Source organism: Nymphalis io, chromosome 22, assembly GCF_905147045.1.
Source record: "Nymphalis io chromosome 22, ilAglIoxx1.1, whole genome shotgun sequence".
Classification (NCBI taxonomy): Eukaryota; Metazoa; Arthropoda; class Insecta; order Lepidoptera; family Nymphalidae; genus Nymphalis; species Nymphalis io.
The window spans coordinates 5,095,569-5,112,620 of record NC_065909.1 but is presented as its reverse complement, the minus strand read 5'-3'; the positions used below and the strand labels follow the sequence as shown (position 1 = coordinate 5,112,620).

The window sequence follows — 17,052 nt, the reverse complement described above, 5'->3', positions numbered from 1 at the left end:
GTGTTAGAAAAAGGATTCGTAAATTTAAGGACTATTTATAATCAATTTGACTAGATCCCTTTCTCGTATAATTTATTTTAATACAGAAGATAAACTATTTTTTTTTAAATCTATATAATCACCTTTCTATTCGCATGATCCGGGAATTTTCCTCTATCATCATCATCGGCACTCTCGCTACGATCACTAGCTGCGTCTAATGCGCCCTTGCTAACCAACTGTTCGTACTCAGCTGAATGCGCTGACGCAAGATGTTCCAAGGCAGCTGTTCTGTCACCAAACGAACCCTCGCAGAGATGGCATTTGAAGACTAAGCTTCCATCTACTTCTTCATCAGGGTTCGGAGAACTTGGCTGCGAATCTCCCGTTCCATGTCGAGACGCCATGTGCTTCTTTAACGTTTCCAGAGACGAAAAAGTGCTCGTTGGACACGAGGCACACTTAAAAGGTCTTTCTGGTACACTTCTATCATTCGTCTGTGGTGGCGTAATGGAATCTTGGATAGGTTCAGCCAAAATGGCTTTAGCTGATCCTCCATGTTTCCTGAGCAAGTGGCGGTCGCAGTTAGACTTAGTTGTAAAGAGGAGTGGGCAGTGGGGACACTTAAACGGCTTCTGCCCTGTGTGTGTAAGGACGTGTCGTCGGAGAGATGAAGACCAGGGGAATTTGCGGTGACAGTAAGGGCACGATACGCGGTTCGGTGCGAGACTGTAAGCTGATTTCTTTTTTGGAGGTTGTATACCAGTATCCGATTCTGACCTGTAAATAAAAAATTAAATTATTGGTATTTATATTTGAAATTATAGTCAAAGTCAAGTCAAATCAAAGTCAAAGTCAAAAATCTTTATTCAATATAGAAGCGTCAAACTTGCTTATTGATTGTCATAAATCTATCACCGGTTCGGAAATAAACACCTCAGACCTGAGAACAACCGGCGAAAGAAACTCAGCAGGTTTTTTTTTATATCTCGTTTCTTTACAAGAAGTGCAATACATATACAGCACTAGCCAAGATATATATATCTTTTTTTTAATTTGAGATAACGTGGAGGCGATCGTTTCATTCCCAGGGAGTGGATGTGATACGTTATTTGAAATTAAACAATTTTTATGTTTTGAGAAATAAATGAATATTAGGTAAAGAATTATTTACTGAATCAACTTACTTATTTTCATCGCTGCCAGAGTTGTTTCCCTCGCTAGTGGATGCGACCAGACCTTCTTCGTCCTCCTCTTCATCACTTCGAGTTGGAACTACGGGCACCACGTTATCTTGGCTTGAAACTCCTTCTACTCCGGTCTCGGTTTTTTCAGTGGTAATTGGGATTGGTTTGTTAATAAGGTTACCAGCTATCTTAAGATCAAAGTCCTTATTTAGTTCTTGCTGACGTGTAGCCATTAAAATTTCCGCAGCAGCTCTATGTGCGGCTGAATGTTCATCTAGTTTCTGATCATCCGTTTCCTCGTCGATAACCAGTGTATCATCTTCGTCTTCCTCGTTGTCAGCAACTTCGTCGGAGTCTCTTCTTACAGGTGAGCGATCAGAGGTTTGCAATGGTCTTTCCAAATGACGTGCTAACAACGCATACTTGACTCGATCAGCTAGTGTGTCAGGTGTAGGGTATGGCGGAGGTGCTCTTGGTGTTGGGCGCCTGACACTCCAATGTTGAGGATGCTGTTGCTTTACATGACGTTCCATGTTTGAACGAAGTGTAAATCGCGCTGAACATTGGGAGCAGGAAAATGGTCGTTCCGTACGATAGCGTCTTTGCTTTTGCTTAGGCATAAGAATGCCGTTTTTTATCACCATCTTAACGGAATCATTTTGAGAAACAAGATTATTATTTGTTATAGGACGTGGAGATTCTGAATGAGGTGGTGGGGTTGGCGTCGTAGAAACTTGGATAGGCTTTTGTTCTTCCTCTTCAGGTTCTTGTTTGGGTTGGGTTTCCGATTCGTTTGTAACTAACCTACCTCCAGACATGCTAAGGCTTCGGATGATTTCTTTTTGTAGACGTTGTTTCATTTCGGTTATCTCTTGAGAATCGGTTGGGTGAGGAAAAAAAGAGGTCTGTAGAAAGTATGGGTTGATAGGAAATGAAGGTGGGATGGGTAAACCTGGCAGGCCAGGTACAGCACTGGCGTAAAGTTGAGACAGTTGAGTTGCATAAAAAGAAGGATCAAGTTTAGGTAGAGAGTTCTCAAAAAGTCTTTGCTGAGCGAGAATTAATCTTGTTTTTTCGTAAGCCGTAGCGGCTGCTGATGCCGCAACAGACGCAGAGTTGTCGAATGCGGGACGCGATGGTGCCTTAGGTTCATCATCATCTGTATCGCGTTTTTTCTTGCTAAGATCTAACACATCGCAACTATTGTTGTCACTCGTACTAAGGTCTACTGGAGCATCATCATTATACGTTTCTGGTAGATCATTGGTCTTAAATGAAAGATCGGGAGGTCTGAATTCAGGTATTTGCGTGAGTTGTCCGATACCCTTAACTTTGATTCTGGGCATTGGCGGGTCTGATTCTCTCGGGGTTAAAGCGGGTGTATCGGGTAAAGCTTTTGTGAGCGAAGTTACTGGATGTCTCTCTGTTATAAAACTGGGATTATAATGTGTCAGTGGTGTTGTACTACGAACTGTGGGTTCGCTGCGTCTTTCTACTTCTGGCGTGTGGAATGCTAACGATCTCTTAACTTCTTCTCGAGCAAGTTTTGAATTTACTTCGTCGTTATTAGGATCTTCTGATGGATGATAAATAATCGATCGCTTCACGTCCTCTCTTGTCACTTTGGCGTGACGATTACGTAAGTGACGTTCACAATTGGCTTTTGTTGTAAATGCGTAATTGCATACAGCGCACTCATAAGGCCTGTCGCCATTGTGTGTCCGCATATGCCGAACAAGAGCTGCTTTGTCCAAAGATGCATGAGGACACATGTTGCACTGGTACGGGCCGGGACCAGTTCCACTAAGATGTACTCTGTTGTGTCCTTTTAAAGCACGGAGGTTTGGAAATTTAGCGGGACACAGCCTGCAAGGGAACTCACCTCGCAATTTCATTCGCCTGAACTCTGCTGCGAAATTATCTTGTGTTTCTTCCTGTTCACGTTCTTTAACGATTGTGTCGGGAGGCGTTAATACTGCACTTTCCAATGCAACCCTCGTCCCCGTCAGTCTTTCTAAAAGACTTCCAGCAGAAGTGACGTTAAGTATGGATTGAATATCAGCCAGGTCTCTGGCAGCATCTATATGCCTTATTCCATTATTAAGATGATCATCAAATTTAGGCGTGAATCGATCCATCGGTGGAGTTAAGGTACCTGGTATGCCAAAAGACCTATTTCTTAGATCCAGTTTAGCAAAAAAATCTTCCCTCCGATCACGATCAGGGCTGGATATTCGAGTAGACGATGTACACGTTTTTCTGTGAATATCCAAGATTTGTCCTGATGGAAAATCGCGTGAACAATATTCGCATCGAAAGCGTTGCTCCGAGATAGATACGTGTGAACTTCGTAGCATATCTGGAATTTTTTTAGCGGAGTAATCTACGTAATCGTCATACCCGGATCTTGTATCATCCCCGTGCGCTGTGAAGCGATGGAAATCAAAGGCATTTATTGAATCGAAACGCTGGAAACACTTGGGGCATTCGAATCGAGCGGTTCTCTTGTCCAGTGGAATAGGCGAAGGTGAAGTTGAAGCGGCTCGCTTTCGGGCGCGTCTACAATCTTCTTCTTCGCTTCTATCTGATCTGTTATCGCTATCAATGCTAGTGGTGCGCGTCGCGCGCGTCTCATGCTCAATCTTCATGTCCTCCTCTTCCTGATTATCCGCTTCGACTTTAGCCTCGCTGATGACTTCTGTTTTGATTTCTGCAACAACAAAGGAACGCGTTACTAACCATGGACTATGTTTGAATAACGGGTCGCTTTCATTTTACTATTCCAAGAAAACTCGACAATAGATGAGTCAGGCGATTCACTTGTACGAATGTACGTTTATTAGAATTATAGAATGAGATGTCTTTATTGTGAAACAGTTTTTACAATCAACTAATAGATTAAAAAAATGAAAAACGTGATGTAAGCTTTTCGACAATGTTATTAATCAATAGCATCAATGTCTGCTATAATGCGATATAACGCTATGTTTTGTTAGAAGCGATTATTCTATAGCAATGTGACCTGTGCCATAACCGCAAAGTTCTTGAGTGAATCAGTCACCTATTGTCTTAAAGATGGCAAACGTCAGGCACGTATCAAAAACTGTAAAAGGACGGCCAGCGATCCCTTTAGAGATTTGTTTCAACAATGATTTTGCCTAAATGTTCTTTAAACATTGATTAATTACTCGCAAAAAAACGTCATATATATATATACATATATACATACTACTGGTCTGATGGATAGTCGCACCCGTGTACATCTTGGTCATCTCATTATGGGTCAATGCCTAAAAGTACGATACGTTAAGCTCAATTTATTTGGCACACATTATTAGTAATTATACATAAAAAACTTAAAAACTAAGAATTTTCTGTTATTATTTTAAACATTTGAAATACAGCACTATTGATTTCTGAACTATAAAAGTAATTTGTGAGAACTATAAGATGATCTAATCAGCCACGTCATAGGAACAAATATATAGATATGTATTTTATATAAGACAAGAAAGTGAATACTTCGCTTCTCATGTCAGTAGTCTAAATTCCGAGTGAACTGCGAATAACAGCTACCAACAATATAATATATATCCGAAAATCTACAAAACGCGCTGCATCTGGTACAGGTATTATATTTATATAAACTTTAATAGTTTAGTATTTTTTTCAATTAAGCATTACAAAAAATACGTTTTCTCATTTATTTTTGTAGATGTATTAATTAGCTTTTCAAATGCTACTCCACAATATATTTGTGGAGTAGCTATAGCTTGAATATATATGTACAAACAAAGCATTTCTCGGCGCGGCTGCGATGGTTCATTTGATCGCGTTAGAGTGAGGTGTTTTCGTCGGCCTCTGGTTGGCTGGAGAAAAATCAATACTGTCATCTACATCGCAACCGTTCTATGTATAATAGCTATGTGCCACGACTGAATAGGTAAATTGTATTTCTAATGGCGATTCTAACGCTAAAGCTTAGTATGAAGAAAACATTTATAGACAAGTCGTATAAATATAATATCCATAGAATGTTAAAAAGATAAATACTGTACAAAGTTTATGCATGTAAATTGTTTGGTAAAAATCATTGAATTTCTTTTAGTATTCTGCACTCCGAAATAGTGTTCGTTATAATGACGAATGAACTACCATGACCCATTTTCCCTAACGTCTGTATCATATAAATATATCATATTTGGTGTATTTATTATTATATAATTGAACATATGTACGTATTTTACGCTTAATTAAATTTCACGTGCCCTATTCAAAGGTTGTCTGGAAGAGAACGGCCTTTGAGCGATAAGAACGCCTCTTTGTGATCTTTTATACTGAAGATTATTGTATTCTTTATATATTTATTATTATATATATTTGCAGTATAATGGCTACCCGTCTCGGCTTCGTACGGGTATAATATGGGTGATAAAATATTTATATTGAACAATCATACAAAGATTTTTTTTTATATAGATAGATTACAATAAATATTTTTTGGTTGAACATTTTAGAATTGTACATAACAGAATCATTTAACTGCAAGTTGTAGAAAGCGCACTCATGGCAAAAACGCGTCTAAGTTCGTAAAAACTATTGTAAAGGGCGTTTCCTTCCTTTGTCAAGTACGATAAAAGGGGTGTGACGTCACTGCTTTTAAATTAAACAGAAATTAGGTATATTTAGGTCACCCTTATTACATTAAATCGTTAAATAAGTATAAATCTTGGACGTGGCTACTAGGTACAAGCTTTTATTAGACATATTTAGTGGGCTTTGTGCAAGCCCTTCTGGGTACATAGCATCCACTCGTCATATATTCTAGGGCCAAGCTGCATTATTTAATATTGTCATGGTTTTTTTTTTTTTTTTTATATTCGCCGGGAGGGCAAATGACTCTACTCCACCTGTTGGTAAGTGGTAGTAGAGTCCAAACGCGACGACGGCCAGTACAGACGGGAAAAACGTTCTGCACTAGCCGCCTTCGCCTTGCCGGCCCGCAAGATGCCTCTTCACGCCTCGTTTGAAGGAACCCGGGTTGTAAGAGGAGGGGAACACGTGAGCTGGTAAGGAATTCCATTTTTTGGAAGTGCGACAAAGAAAGGAGTTGCCAAATTTCTTTGTTCGCGATGGAATTGATGTCACAGTTAGGCGGTGACATCGAGAACCAGCTCGCGTGGACTTAAGAAGGAAGGGGGAAGCAGGAATTAGAGAGAATAATTCCACAGAGCACTCGCCGTGATACAGTCGATAGAAAGCGCTCAGTGCTGCTATCTCACGACGCAATTGTAAAAACTCTTTGAAGAGTAAGTGAGCCAGTGTACCTAAAGGTACAAGGGAAATAACATATTGTTTGCCAATTATTGGCTCAGTGGCGATGTAAAGTAATGTAAAAACATAATTTGTGAGTGTTTGTTAAATTTTGCAACTGAATTTTAAATCAGTTCTAACCGATTAGATTGAAATTTTGCACACATTTTTGGTGCCGGTCACGATGCATTATACAATAAGTTTTAGTGCACTGTCAATTATCCTGCGCACTTGTCTTGGCTACCCAGATTACCGTAGCTGAAATGCCCTATTTCCTAATAGCCGGCAAATTTGAATGATGTGAAATGCACGTAGTTATTATTGGTACGGAAAAATTATTATTTACTGATTTTTTTTTTAAATTAAATATATCTCTTTAAGCCTTTTGTCGTAGTTGAGGGAAGAGAACTAAAATAAGGCCCGCATAGGCGGGTCGGCCGTTAGACCGTCACGGTAGCATGCGCAAGCGATCCCGTGTTGCTCCTCGCTAAGACGGAAAGGGTGCTGGCTTTATTGTGGGTATTCCGATGTTCGGGGCGCACTCGGCGCCTTGGACACCAGCGAGCCCCACATAACCCTCCACTGTTCCCGTGGGGGAAACGCATAATGCTAACGCGTTTTTTCAGCGTTAAAAAAAAAAGAACAAATATAGCCAATACACTCCTATTGGTTATTCTAGTTTTCTCTGGGGGGAAAAACTATTACAGTCTCTTCTGATAAAGATTTTTTAAAGCAAACGTTTTATCAGCTTTATCTAATATTTACTTTCATTATATATCTTTCGTTGTGATTTAATAATATCTATGTACTTGTATCTATGTAGTATCTATGTATTTTATTTCTATAGTAGTGTACATAGTATTGTTATGACGTCATAATTTGATTAATATGTTAAATATCTAAGTGTATTTTAAAATGTATTTTTTAGACGAGTGGTTTTCCTTAAGTGGTGATTCTAATGATGTACACGAGGCCAAGATATTAAGCCATAAGATATTATAATTGAAATTTCAACTTAATTTACACATAGCCGTACAAATAGTTCTACTTTAATGGATTGGCTTTAAAAATTACTTGAGGAGAATCCAATGAAGATGATTGTCTCTAATTAGAATAGAAAATATTCTAATTGGTTTGGCTATATGTCTCATGCAAACGCACCGTAATTTTCATCCAAAATGCCATTATTTCTTTTTGTATCCTACTGTTGGACAAAGTGGCTCCTTTTTAGGAGATTTAGAGTTCAATCCACGGTGGTACAATGCGAGCTGGTGTTTTGATATTTTCCTGTACCACTTTACCACGAGATGAAATCATGATCGAGTCGTACCTACATTATTACAAATTCGGTTTTTTCCTCTCACTATAATCAAATATATCATCATCATCATATTCAGCCCACATTAATCCACTACTGGACATAGGCCTCCTCACAGGCGCGCCAGTTCTCCCGGTCCTGTGCTAGTCGCATTGAGCACCCGCCATCTTCCTAAAATCGTCTGACCATCGGGCGGGTGGTCTGCCCACTGGCCCTTTTGCTTCTCTAGGCCACCACTCCGTGACGACTTTAGTCCACCTTCCGTCTTCTCGTCTGGCCAAGTGTCCAGCCCATCTCCACTTTAACCTCGTGAATCGTCGTTAATCATATATATAGAGGTATCTATATACAATAGCCAACAAAGCCGCACCCGCAAATATGTTCGAAAAATGACTTGAAATCACGCTTGTCATATCATTACGCTACATATGTTACTACATATGTATGATATACAAAAACCTAACCGCTCCTCCTTAGACACGGTTAGAAACTGTTATGTAATGGCTATCAATATTGGCCCTTATAGCATCAATTTAGACAATAATATGTATCATTTTGATCTCTATAAATAGAATTAGTTTGTGATCGCAGCGTCATCAGTTCGTAAGTAAACCCCGCCAATTTTTATTCGGTGTGATACTAAGAAACATTAACGGAAAACCCCGATGATTTAACTAGCTCCATAGGTGGCAAAGCCGCGGGCGGAAACTGGTCTCTATATAAATAGAACTAACTGTTTGTATTTTTGCCCTTTATCCGTTCCTAACCAATTGATCCGATTATGATGAAACTTTAGTAGGTATTTTTGAGAAGGTTACTTGCCGAAAAAAAAGGAATTTTTCTTTGTTAGTCCTTCAATTTGAGCGTTTTAATTAGACCACTATGTTACCCGAGCTAACCCGGGATAGATAGTTTGATATAATTAGCAACAATTTATTATAATATTATAATAAATGTATGACGTCAACATGACTCATGTATAGTGTATTTGGGATTTATTATGCGAGGGCGTCATCTAATTATAATGTACTTACTGTTACTATATATTTAACATATAGTTTGATAATTTTTATAGAGAGAAATAGTATTGCGTGTACAAGGATAATCATATATGTTATTATAACGTGTTGAGTGCCGTTGTCATCCTAATAATTAAAAAAAAAAAAAAGAATTTGAAAAAAGAATTTAGAACAGTTGTATCAAAGTGTATATTTGGCTAGTGTTTTTATATATATGAATGATATAATATATATGAAATCAAAATATAATCAGGATGCATTATACACTGGCCGCCAAAAAAATCGACCCACCCGTATTTTTTTACTTACAAAGTTGTTATCTTGACTATGCGACGACCTAGGTGGATTGTTTTACTTATGGGACATACATTTAACATTTTATTACCCACTTGATATTGATTTGGAGGAGTTGTAAGTGTTATTGAGGATATTTGGAATATTTTTAAAGTATTGATAAGAAAACGTTACTTTGTGCACAAAGTGCATGGTTAGTTTATTTCCAGTTCTTAACGCGGAGTCATCTCGGTTCGATGTTTATTATTGATTAAGTGTATGAAACTTTGTTGAAACAATAATTTTAATAAGTTTAAACATAAAAAATGGATACTACTGAAGCAGAAGCTGCTCAAGTCGTAGCTCTTATTCATGAGGGGTTAAGTCAGCGAAATGTGGCTAGAACACTAAAATTAAGTCGTTCAGCGGTGCGAAGAGTGTACAAACGCTACTTGGAGACTAGGGAGTATCGCCGGAGACCAGGATCTGGCAGGGGGCGTGTCACGAACCCGACCGATGACCGTTTTATTGGTTTGACGTCTTTAAGAAACCGACATCTTTCGGCTGTTGACGTTCAAGGTAGACTCCGAGAAAGTCGTGGAGTGTCTGTGAGTGAAAATACTGTAAGAAGAAGACTTCGAGAGCAAAACTTAACCCCTCACAAGCCAGCAACAGGACCAAAACTCACAGCATCCCATCGACAAGCAAGACTACAATTTGCTGGCAGCACGTCGATTGGACACTGGACCAATGGGAGACAGTATTGTTCAGTGATGAAAGCCGAATGTCTCTAGTAGGCTCTGATGGACGACGTAACGTCATGCGAAGGCCAGGAGAACGCTACCCTCAGTGTTGCATTCGAGAAACAGTCCGATTTGGTGGAGGCTCTACAATGTTTTGGGGAGGTATTTCTTTGACGGGGCGCACAGAGCTGGTTTTTTTCCGTAATCGTGCTGTTAATGCTGAAACTTACATAACGGACATTCTGGAGCCTCATGTGATGCCTTACGCTGGATATATTGGGAATAATTTCCAACTTATGCACGACGACGCACGACCTCACGTCGCTAGAATTGTTAAAGACTATCTCAAGGAAGTCGAAATTCCAGTTATGCAGTGGCCAGCCAATAGTCCGGACTTAAACCCGATAGAGCACCTCTGGGACCAGCTAAAACGTACGGTTCGAGCACGAAATCCAATTCCAGAAATCCTGAATCAACTGGAAGCTGCCCTAACTGAAGAATGGCAACGGACCCCACAGGAAGACATTAAAAAGCTAATCAGGTCACTTAATAGGCGTATGCAGGCAGTGATTAGGTCAAGAGGAGGAAACACTCCCTATTAAAGTAAGATTTAGGCACCCAAATTTAAAAGCAAACGGCATAATCGTTTTGTACACAAAAAAATAAAATTGCGTAAAATTTTGTTTTTTCGTGTTTTGTCACATATTTACCTAAAAACCTATTTTTTGCGCACTATTTTTGTTTTTGTATAATCCTACAATTGCATTTTTTCATTATCAATCTTAAAAATATAAATATGTGGTAGTTTAAAACCATACGATAGCTTTTTTTACAAAAAATGAAGGTGGGTCGATTTTTTTGGAGGCCAGTGTATAATGCTCCGTTATATGTATTATGTGTCATTGGGCGGGAAGACGAGAAGTTGAATCTCAAGCCAGTTAATTAAAAAATTAAAAATTAAAAAAATAATTAAGAATATTTGTACCGATGCATATACTGAGTTGGCTGTATGTTGGAGTATGGCTAGTATTTTTATATGAGAAAGGTGGTATGAAGTACCCTGTTTATTTTTTTATTGGCATATGTATACTATACGTCACTGGGCTGGAAGAAGAGTTGAAAGTTAAACCTGATTACATAACAAAACTACGCGTGGATATATATATTGACTATACTCGTAATTCCTGATATTATTAGTCAGTAAGAATATGTCTTTAGTTTTAAAATTATACTAAGCTTGTATGTAATAGTTGATTATAAATTATTAGCAATAAAAAGAATCTTTAAAATATTTAATTGATATATGTACTTATATGTATGTAGTTTGAGATGATTATTAAATAAAATCGTATAAAACTCCTTGTAGTTTCGTTTTTCGTCAACGTGTCATACCTAAGTAATAATTTCTTACGTTATCATCAATTACGTCGCAAAACTAAGTATCCGTTTTCAGAGGTTTAGATAAAAACATCCGGTTACGAGAAACGATCGAATTACCTAATGTAACGAATTCATACGCTTGTTTAAAAATTTATTTATATATAATTGAGACTATTTCAACAATTTATTTTTACGTGTATATATTTTTGATGTAATTTTTTTTTACTCGATTTTGTGTGCAACGTTTGTGTGTAACGGTGAAACGTTAATGATGCAATTTTGGGGAGGGATAAATTAATATATTTTTTTTATTTTAATTACTTTATATTCACTTATTACAAGAACATATTTGATCTACCTAAAGAAGTATCAGAGGATAAAGATTTGATGTTATTTAAACTTACACACGAGAGTAAGAAAGCGATATTTTACGTCCTTCTCTATGCAAATTTACAATAGAATCGACGCAATAATTAGTAACTATAAAATGACAAATATGTCAGTTGTTTATGAATTTATAAAATTGCTCTCATTTTATAAATAAAGCGATCGCGTACGAAGTTCAAATATAATCAATTAAATGATCGATGTACGTTTTGTGTCCGTATTTCTAAGAAATTATCGTATCACGCAATCTCATGAAGTAATCTGATGCGTTGGTCGACGCTTGCTTTTTACAATGTTTTGTAACGCTTTTTAATTATTTATATAAATATTTTATTAATAACTATTCGGCCACATGTTAGGGTGGTGAAGTACCCACTGGGACACACGGAGAACCGAAGGCTTTGGCGCACCTTCTATGTCTATGACCAGCAGTGGATTTATAATTATATTGGATGAAAACTCCATGCATTTAACATTTAATGCAAAAATAATATAATAAATCTGAGCTTTTTGTTATGAACTTTATGAAGTCGAAAGAATGTTGCCAGATTGAAAAATATATCCATTTAAACGAAATACCAATAACTACTACCTTGATTGATACACCGATGAAAAAAGTTTAATTCGTCGGGAAGCGTTTCTTAATAATATTATTAGTTCCATAAACAAAAGATCTTCACGGTGTCACGGTGTGACGGTGTGAACCCTTTACGCAACGTAAGTAATTGTTGTACGCGGAAATTGCGCGTTTAGTGGCGAAATGTCGAAATTTGTCACATTTCGAGGAATTATCTTGTAATGCAGATTCGGAGGCGTTCGATGAAAACTTACAAGCAATATAATCGGTGCAAAATAAAAATACATAATTGCGTTATTCGGCCAATATATTATTAAAAGTGAACATTTTTTATTAGACTCCGAAATAAAAAACATTACAGTACAGGATAAATTTTTATGACTCTATAAGTAGAGTATTTTACTTGTATACTTAAGGGACGGTTCTACTAAGTTTATTTTCACTATATTTAAATATTCTTGCGAATATTTCTTGTAAAGGTCATAAACGTACTTCCGAAATCATGATAGTGGCAAGATGTAATTATTTCCCTGGATAGTTTAGAAACACCCTTAGCTCTGTGGTCACATCATGGGATACGGAGACATAAAAAGTCACCAATCCAACAACTATCAAATTCTCCGTCGAGTTCACTCAAGTTCATATACGGAGAAAATGTGTGACATACATGCTTGCGCCGTGACTTCCTCCTTCCCGCTTATACGGAATTTAAATCGTCCTATCACCATCCAGGCAATATCATCCTTTAACGATTATTTCATACAATTCTCAACCCTATCGCAATGTAATAAGGCGGTCAATTTCGTCTAACGGTCACGACATCGCATATTATAATTTGATTGATATGGTTGGGACGTCGCCGATACCGCTTTCTGCCACACTCCAATGAGCTCAACGGTACTGAATTACACCGTGTATCTTAAGCCCTCATTTATGGTGTCGCCATTGACAATTACCGACCGGTGAAGATTTCAAAAAATATTATATAAACGATTTTGTCTCTTATCCGTATAGAGATAACGTCGGTATTCGAAAGACGTTAGAAATAAAGAGGTCCGATATGTGACAGTAACATGGCTATTGTCTAGAAATTGATAATTTGCGTTCGTTGGACAGCCTCGTGTAATACGATTCAATTTGCGAGTGAAATTTAATATGGTAGGCGTACCGCTTATTTAAACTACATGAAAACATTTATGTAACCACCGCTATGTATTTATATGAAACTCATTTGTATTTAATTAAAAAGTATTCGTTCGATTTTCAAAACGGGCTATCTTGAATGATCCTGATGCAAGGCGCGGCCATTTTGTGAAGGTATAACGAATGCAAGTCAGGATCGCGTCTTCCGCGACAATTTAACGGTTTCTTTGCTCCTGGTTATGATTATATTTATCAAGCGAGCCCTGAATGAAAATAGAGGTACGGTTATTAGGACGACGGAACACGTTTCACATTCAATCTTGGAATGTTTCGAGAAAGTTCGTAGAAAACAATGAAAAATAACGGATATTAGTCTAAATTATTATAATATATTAATAAGTATATTTACTCGGTCTTGTTAGTGGCCCGCTCCGACTTCGTCAGGGTTGATCAATTATGTTTCTTAGTAGATATTTTATGGGATCATTTTGATACCTTGCGTTACATTATTGCAATTTTCATTTGCATTAAAATGCAAATATATATATATGAAACTCATTTGTAATTTTTACAAATGAGTTTGTAATTATTACTTTGCGATAGGGTTGAGAATATATATATGTCTATATGTATATATATATGTCTATGTCACTCGCTTATAATGTAGCTTTCTATAGATGAAAAACTTTTAAGATCGGTTTAAGTATAGTAAGTTTATTCATTACAAATAAGCATACAAAAAATCAAATTATTCTCTCTATAATATTATTATAGCGTATAGATAAGAATTATGTATGAAAACTACATCATTTAAAGTGAACTATGCTTTCGACATACTTGCGTTTACGTTGTGCTTTAATGTAAAGTTAGATAATCATTCTTGACAACCTGAGAAATCAAATTATATAAAAGCCGCACCCGCGACCTTTGTCAAATTTACTTTTCGCATATATCCGTCGTATCCAGGGTCCTATGGATGATTACCATGTCGAACATTACGATTGAATCAGTACAGTCGTGATCACGTGACAAGTTGAGGTCTGTCTTATGCCTGATCATATTAGTATTCAGAAGAAATTTAATTTTAATAATAATTAGATAAAATCTACTAAATTATAATAGAATTTAATCTTAATAATCAGTTGTATTGGTTATTTGAGAATCATTAACTAAATGGAAAGGTAATCTCATTCTTATATGAGCTGATTGTTAGTGCGCACACAGTCCAATAGATGGCGTTAGTAGTATCGATTGTATCAAATAGCCCCTAGATACCATATTTTTTATACTCTCTGACACTACGAGGTTAAATTGTATTACTTATAGAAATCATATAATCTATAATAATATTATAGATGCGAATGTAACTGTGTCTGTTTGTGTGTCACGCTTTTATCACAGAACTGTTTTAGATGAAATTATTAGTATGAACCAAGCTTGAACTCATTTTATTATTTTCCACCTGCCCCTCAACACGCGGTCGACTAGTAATTAATATTGATATTTTACACTATTTTACTTTTATATTGGCAATAAGTTTATTTATTACATATATCATTTCAAGAAGGATTTTTGTAGAAATATTTTTATGAATAAAATTTTGTATTTAAAAATTTATTTCTTCTGTATACCTTTTCTGTGATCATAAATAATAATTCAAACATTTTAATACGAGAAAATGTTAATTGTAGATTAGTATTACATTCCGATTCAAGTATTGCGTTCACGCTTAAAATAGAATTTCTCTTTGAATTGTTAACCAAAGGGTACGCCATTAAGGTACCCGAAGCGTTTAAGATAAGTTCAATTCGGTGACACATTAACAAACTCCACACGTATCCCGTACATTAACTTCAGGTACACGTGTGGAGGAGGTTGTTTACCTTTCACGGTTCAACTAAACTTTAATTTATTCCCTAGAACCCATGGAATGAAGTCAAGAATCAAAAGGGATAAAATTATAGTCGTCAACGACATTTAATTTAAATTGAAAATTATTCTGTTGGATTTAACTATGTTGACTATATTCTAAGAAACTGCTGCTGGGCTAAGGCCTCTCACTTTTTGAGGAGAAGGTTTGGAGCTTATTCCTGTACCTTTTGTAATTGTTGGTGTTGTCGCATATATAGATTACCCTTATAATGAAAATCATATTTCCACTGCATGAGCCGTCTTATTCTTTTTTTATATAGAATAGGAAGGCGTACGAACATATGGGCCACCTGATGGTAAGTGGTCACCAACGCCCATAGACATTGGCATTGTAAGAAATGTTAACCATCGCTTACATCACCAATGCGCCACCAACCTTGGAAACTAAGATATTATGTCCCTTGTGCCTGTAATTACACTGGCTCGCTCACCCTTCAAACCGGAACACAACAATACCAAGTACTGGTGTTTTGCGGTAGAATATCTGATGAGTGGGTGGTACTTACCTAGACGAGCTCGCACAAAGCTCTACCACATATAAATTATCTTTGTATTTCACCAGCTCAAACCAGTCGCTAATACTCAAAAGAAATTTTCCAGTCAAGCTATCTTATCCAACGGATGTGACGTCATTGCGCACGTGACGAAAGGTAAATATTAAATAGCATTTACTCATCTCGGGCTATCATTATCCAGTTGTCCAAATTTGCCGATCCGGATAGGCCTGGACGAAAAGATACCGTTATATTTTACAATGCGCCATTTGTAGTATTTGTCATATAGGGCATTCCACATCTTATCAGTTAGCCTTCGAAATTCGGAGAACTAATGTCTTTTGTGTATAGTTTAATGTTATCATTGGCTTTTTATCGATTCCTCTCGAAGTTCATCATTTGGATCAGTCTTTGTGATCGTTAGGTTTAGGTATATAAAATTATATTATATACAAAAATACATAAATGTTTGAATTGAAACATATTTACAATAAGTTTCTTCACGGCTCACGTAATCCTCGATGTACGAGATATTGTAAACACAGGTGTGGTGAACACAAAAGGATGTTGCGCGCTCCCAAGAGATAGATTCTGCGGCTGAGCAAACTGAACTCCGACGATTGTCTTAATGAGTTTCTAATGAAGTATTCTTGTAAGAATAACGAGTCGAGTTAATGATGAAATCTTATTTGAATTATATTATATATTAGTATAGAAAATGTGTAAGGAAAATATAAAATAAAAACAGACGGTCAGTCAGCTCACGACTACGACGGGTGCTGGAAATGTCGAGCAAAATAAAAAAAAAACATGATCGCGGTTAAAGTCCACACGTTAATACAAGTTTAAAATATACAGTAACAGCCTGTTAATGTCCCACTGCTGGGCTAAGGCCTCCTCTCCCTTTTGAGAAGAAGGTTTGGAGCTTATTCCACCACGTTGCTCCAATGCGGGTTGGTAGAATACACATGTGGCAGAATTTCAATGAAATTAGACACATGCAGGTTTCCTCACGATGTTTTCCTTCACCGTTAAGCACGAGATGAATTATAAACACAAATTGAGCACATGAAAATTCAGTGGTGCTTGCCCGGGTTTGAACCCACGATCATCGGTTAAGATTCACGCGTTCTTACCACTGGGCCATTTAAAATATATATGTTATAATTATTGCAGTACTGTTTCAATATAAATTCAAATTCTTTTCATATATTCATTTTCGACGTAATAAATAAAAAAGGTTTTCCAATAAGATTCCTTTCGCTATAAGTATACAATAAAATTATCTTGATTTCACTTAAATGTAT

The 17,052-nt window shown here is 36.9% G+C and overlaps 1 protein-coding gene across 1 annotated transcript in view; it reads right to left on the bottom strand.

Moving 5' to 3' along the window:
* Positions 1-17,052, bottom strand: part of LOC126777153 (zinc finger protein 236-like) — a 28,057-nt gene that overhangs the window by 1,500 nt on the left and 9,505 nt on the right. The window contains exons 3-4 of the mRNA XM_050500076.1: positions 1,167-3,876; positions 123-759 (exon numbers count right to left, since the gene is read on the bottom strand). Coding sequence (XP_050356033.1) covers positions 123-759; positions 1,167-3,876 — 3,347 coding nt within the window. The remainder of the gene's footprint in view (positions 1-122; positions 760-1,166; positions 3,877-17,052) is intronic.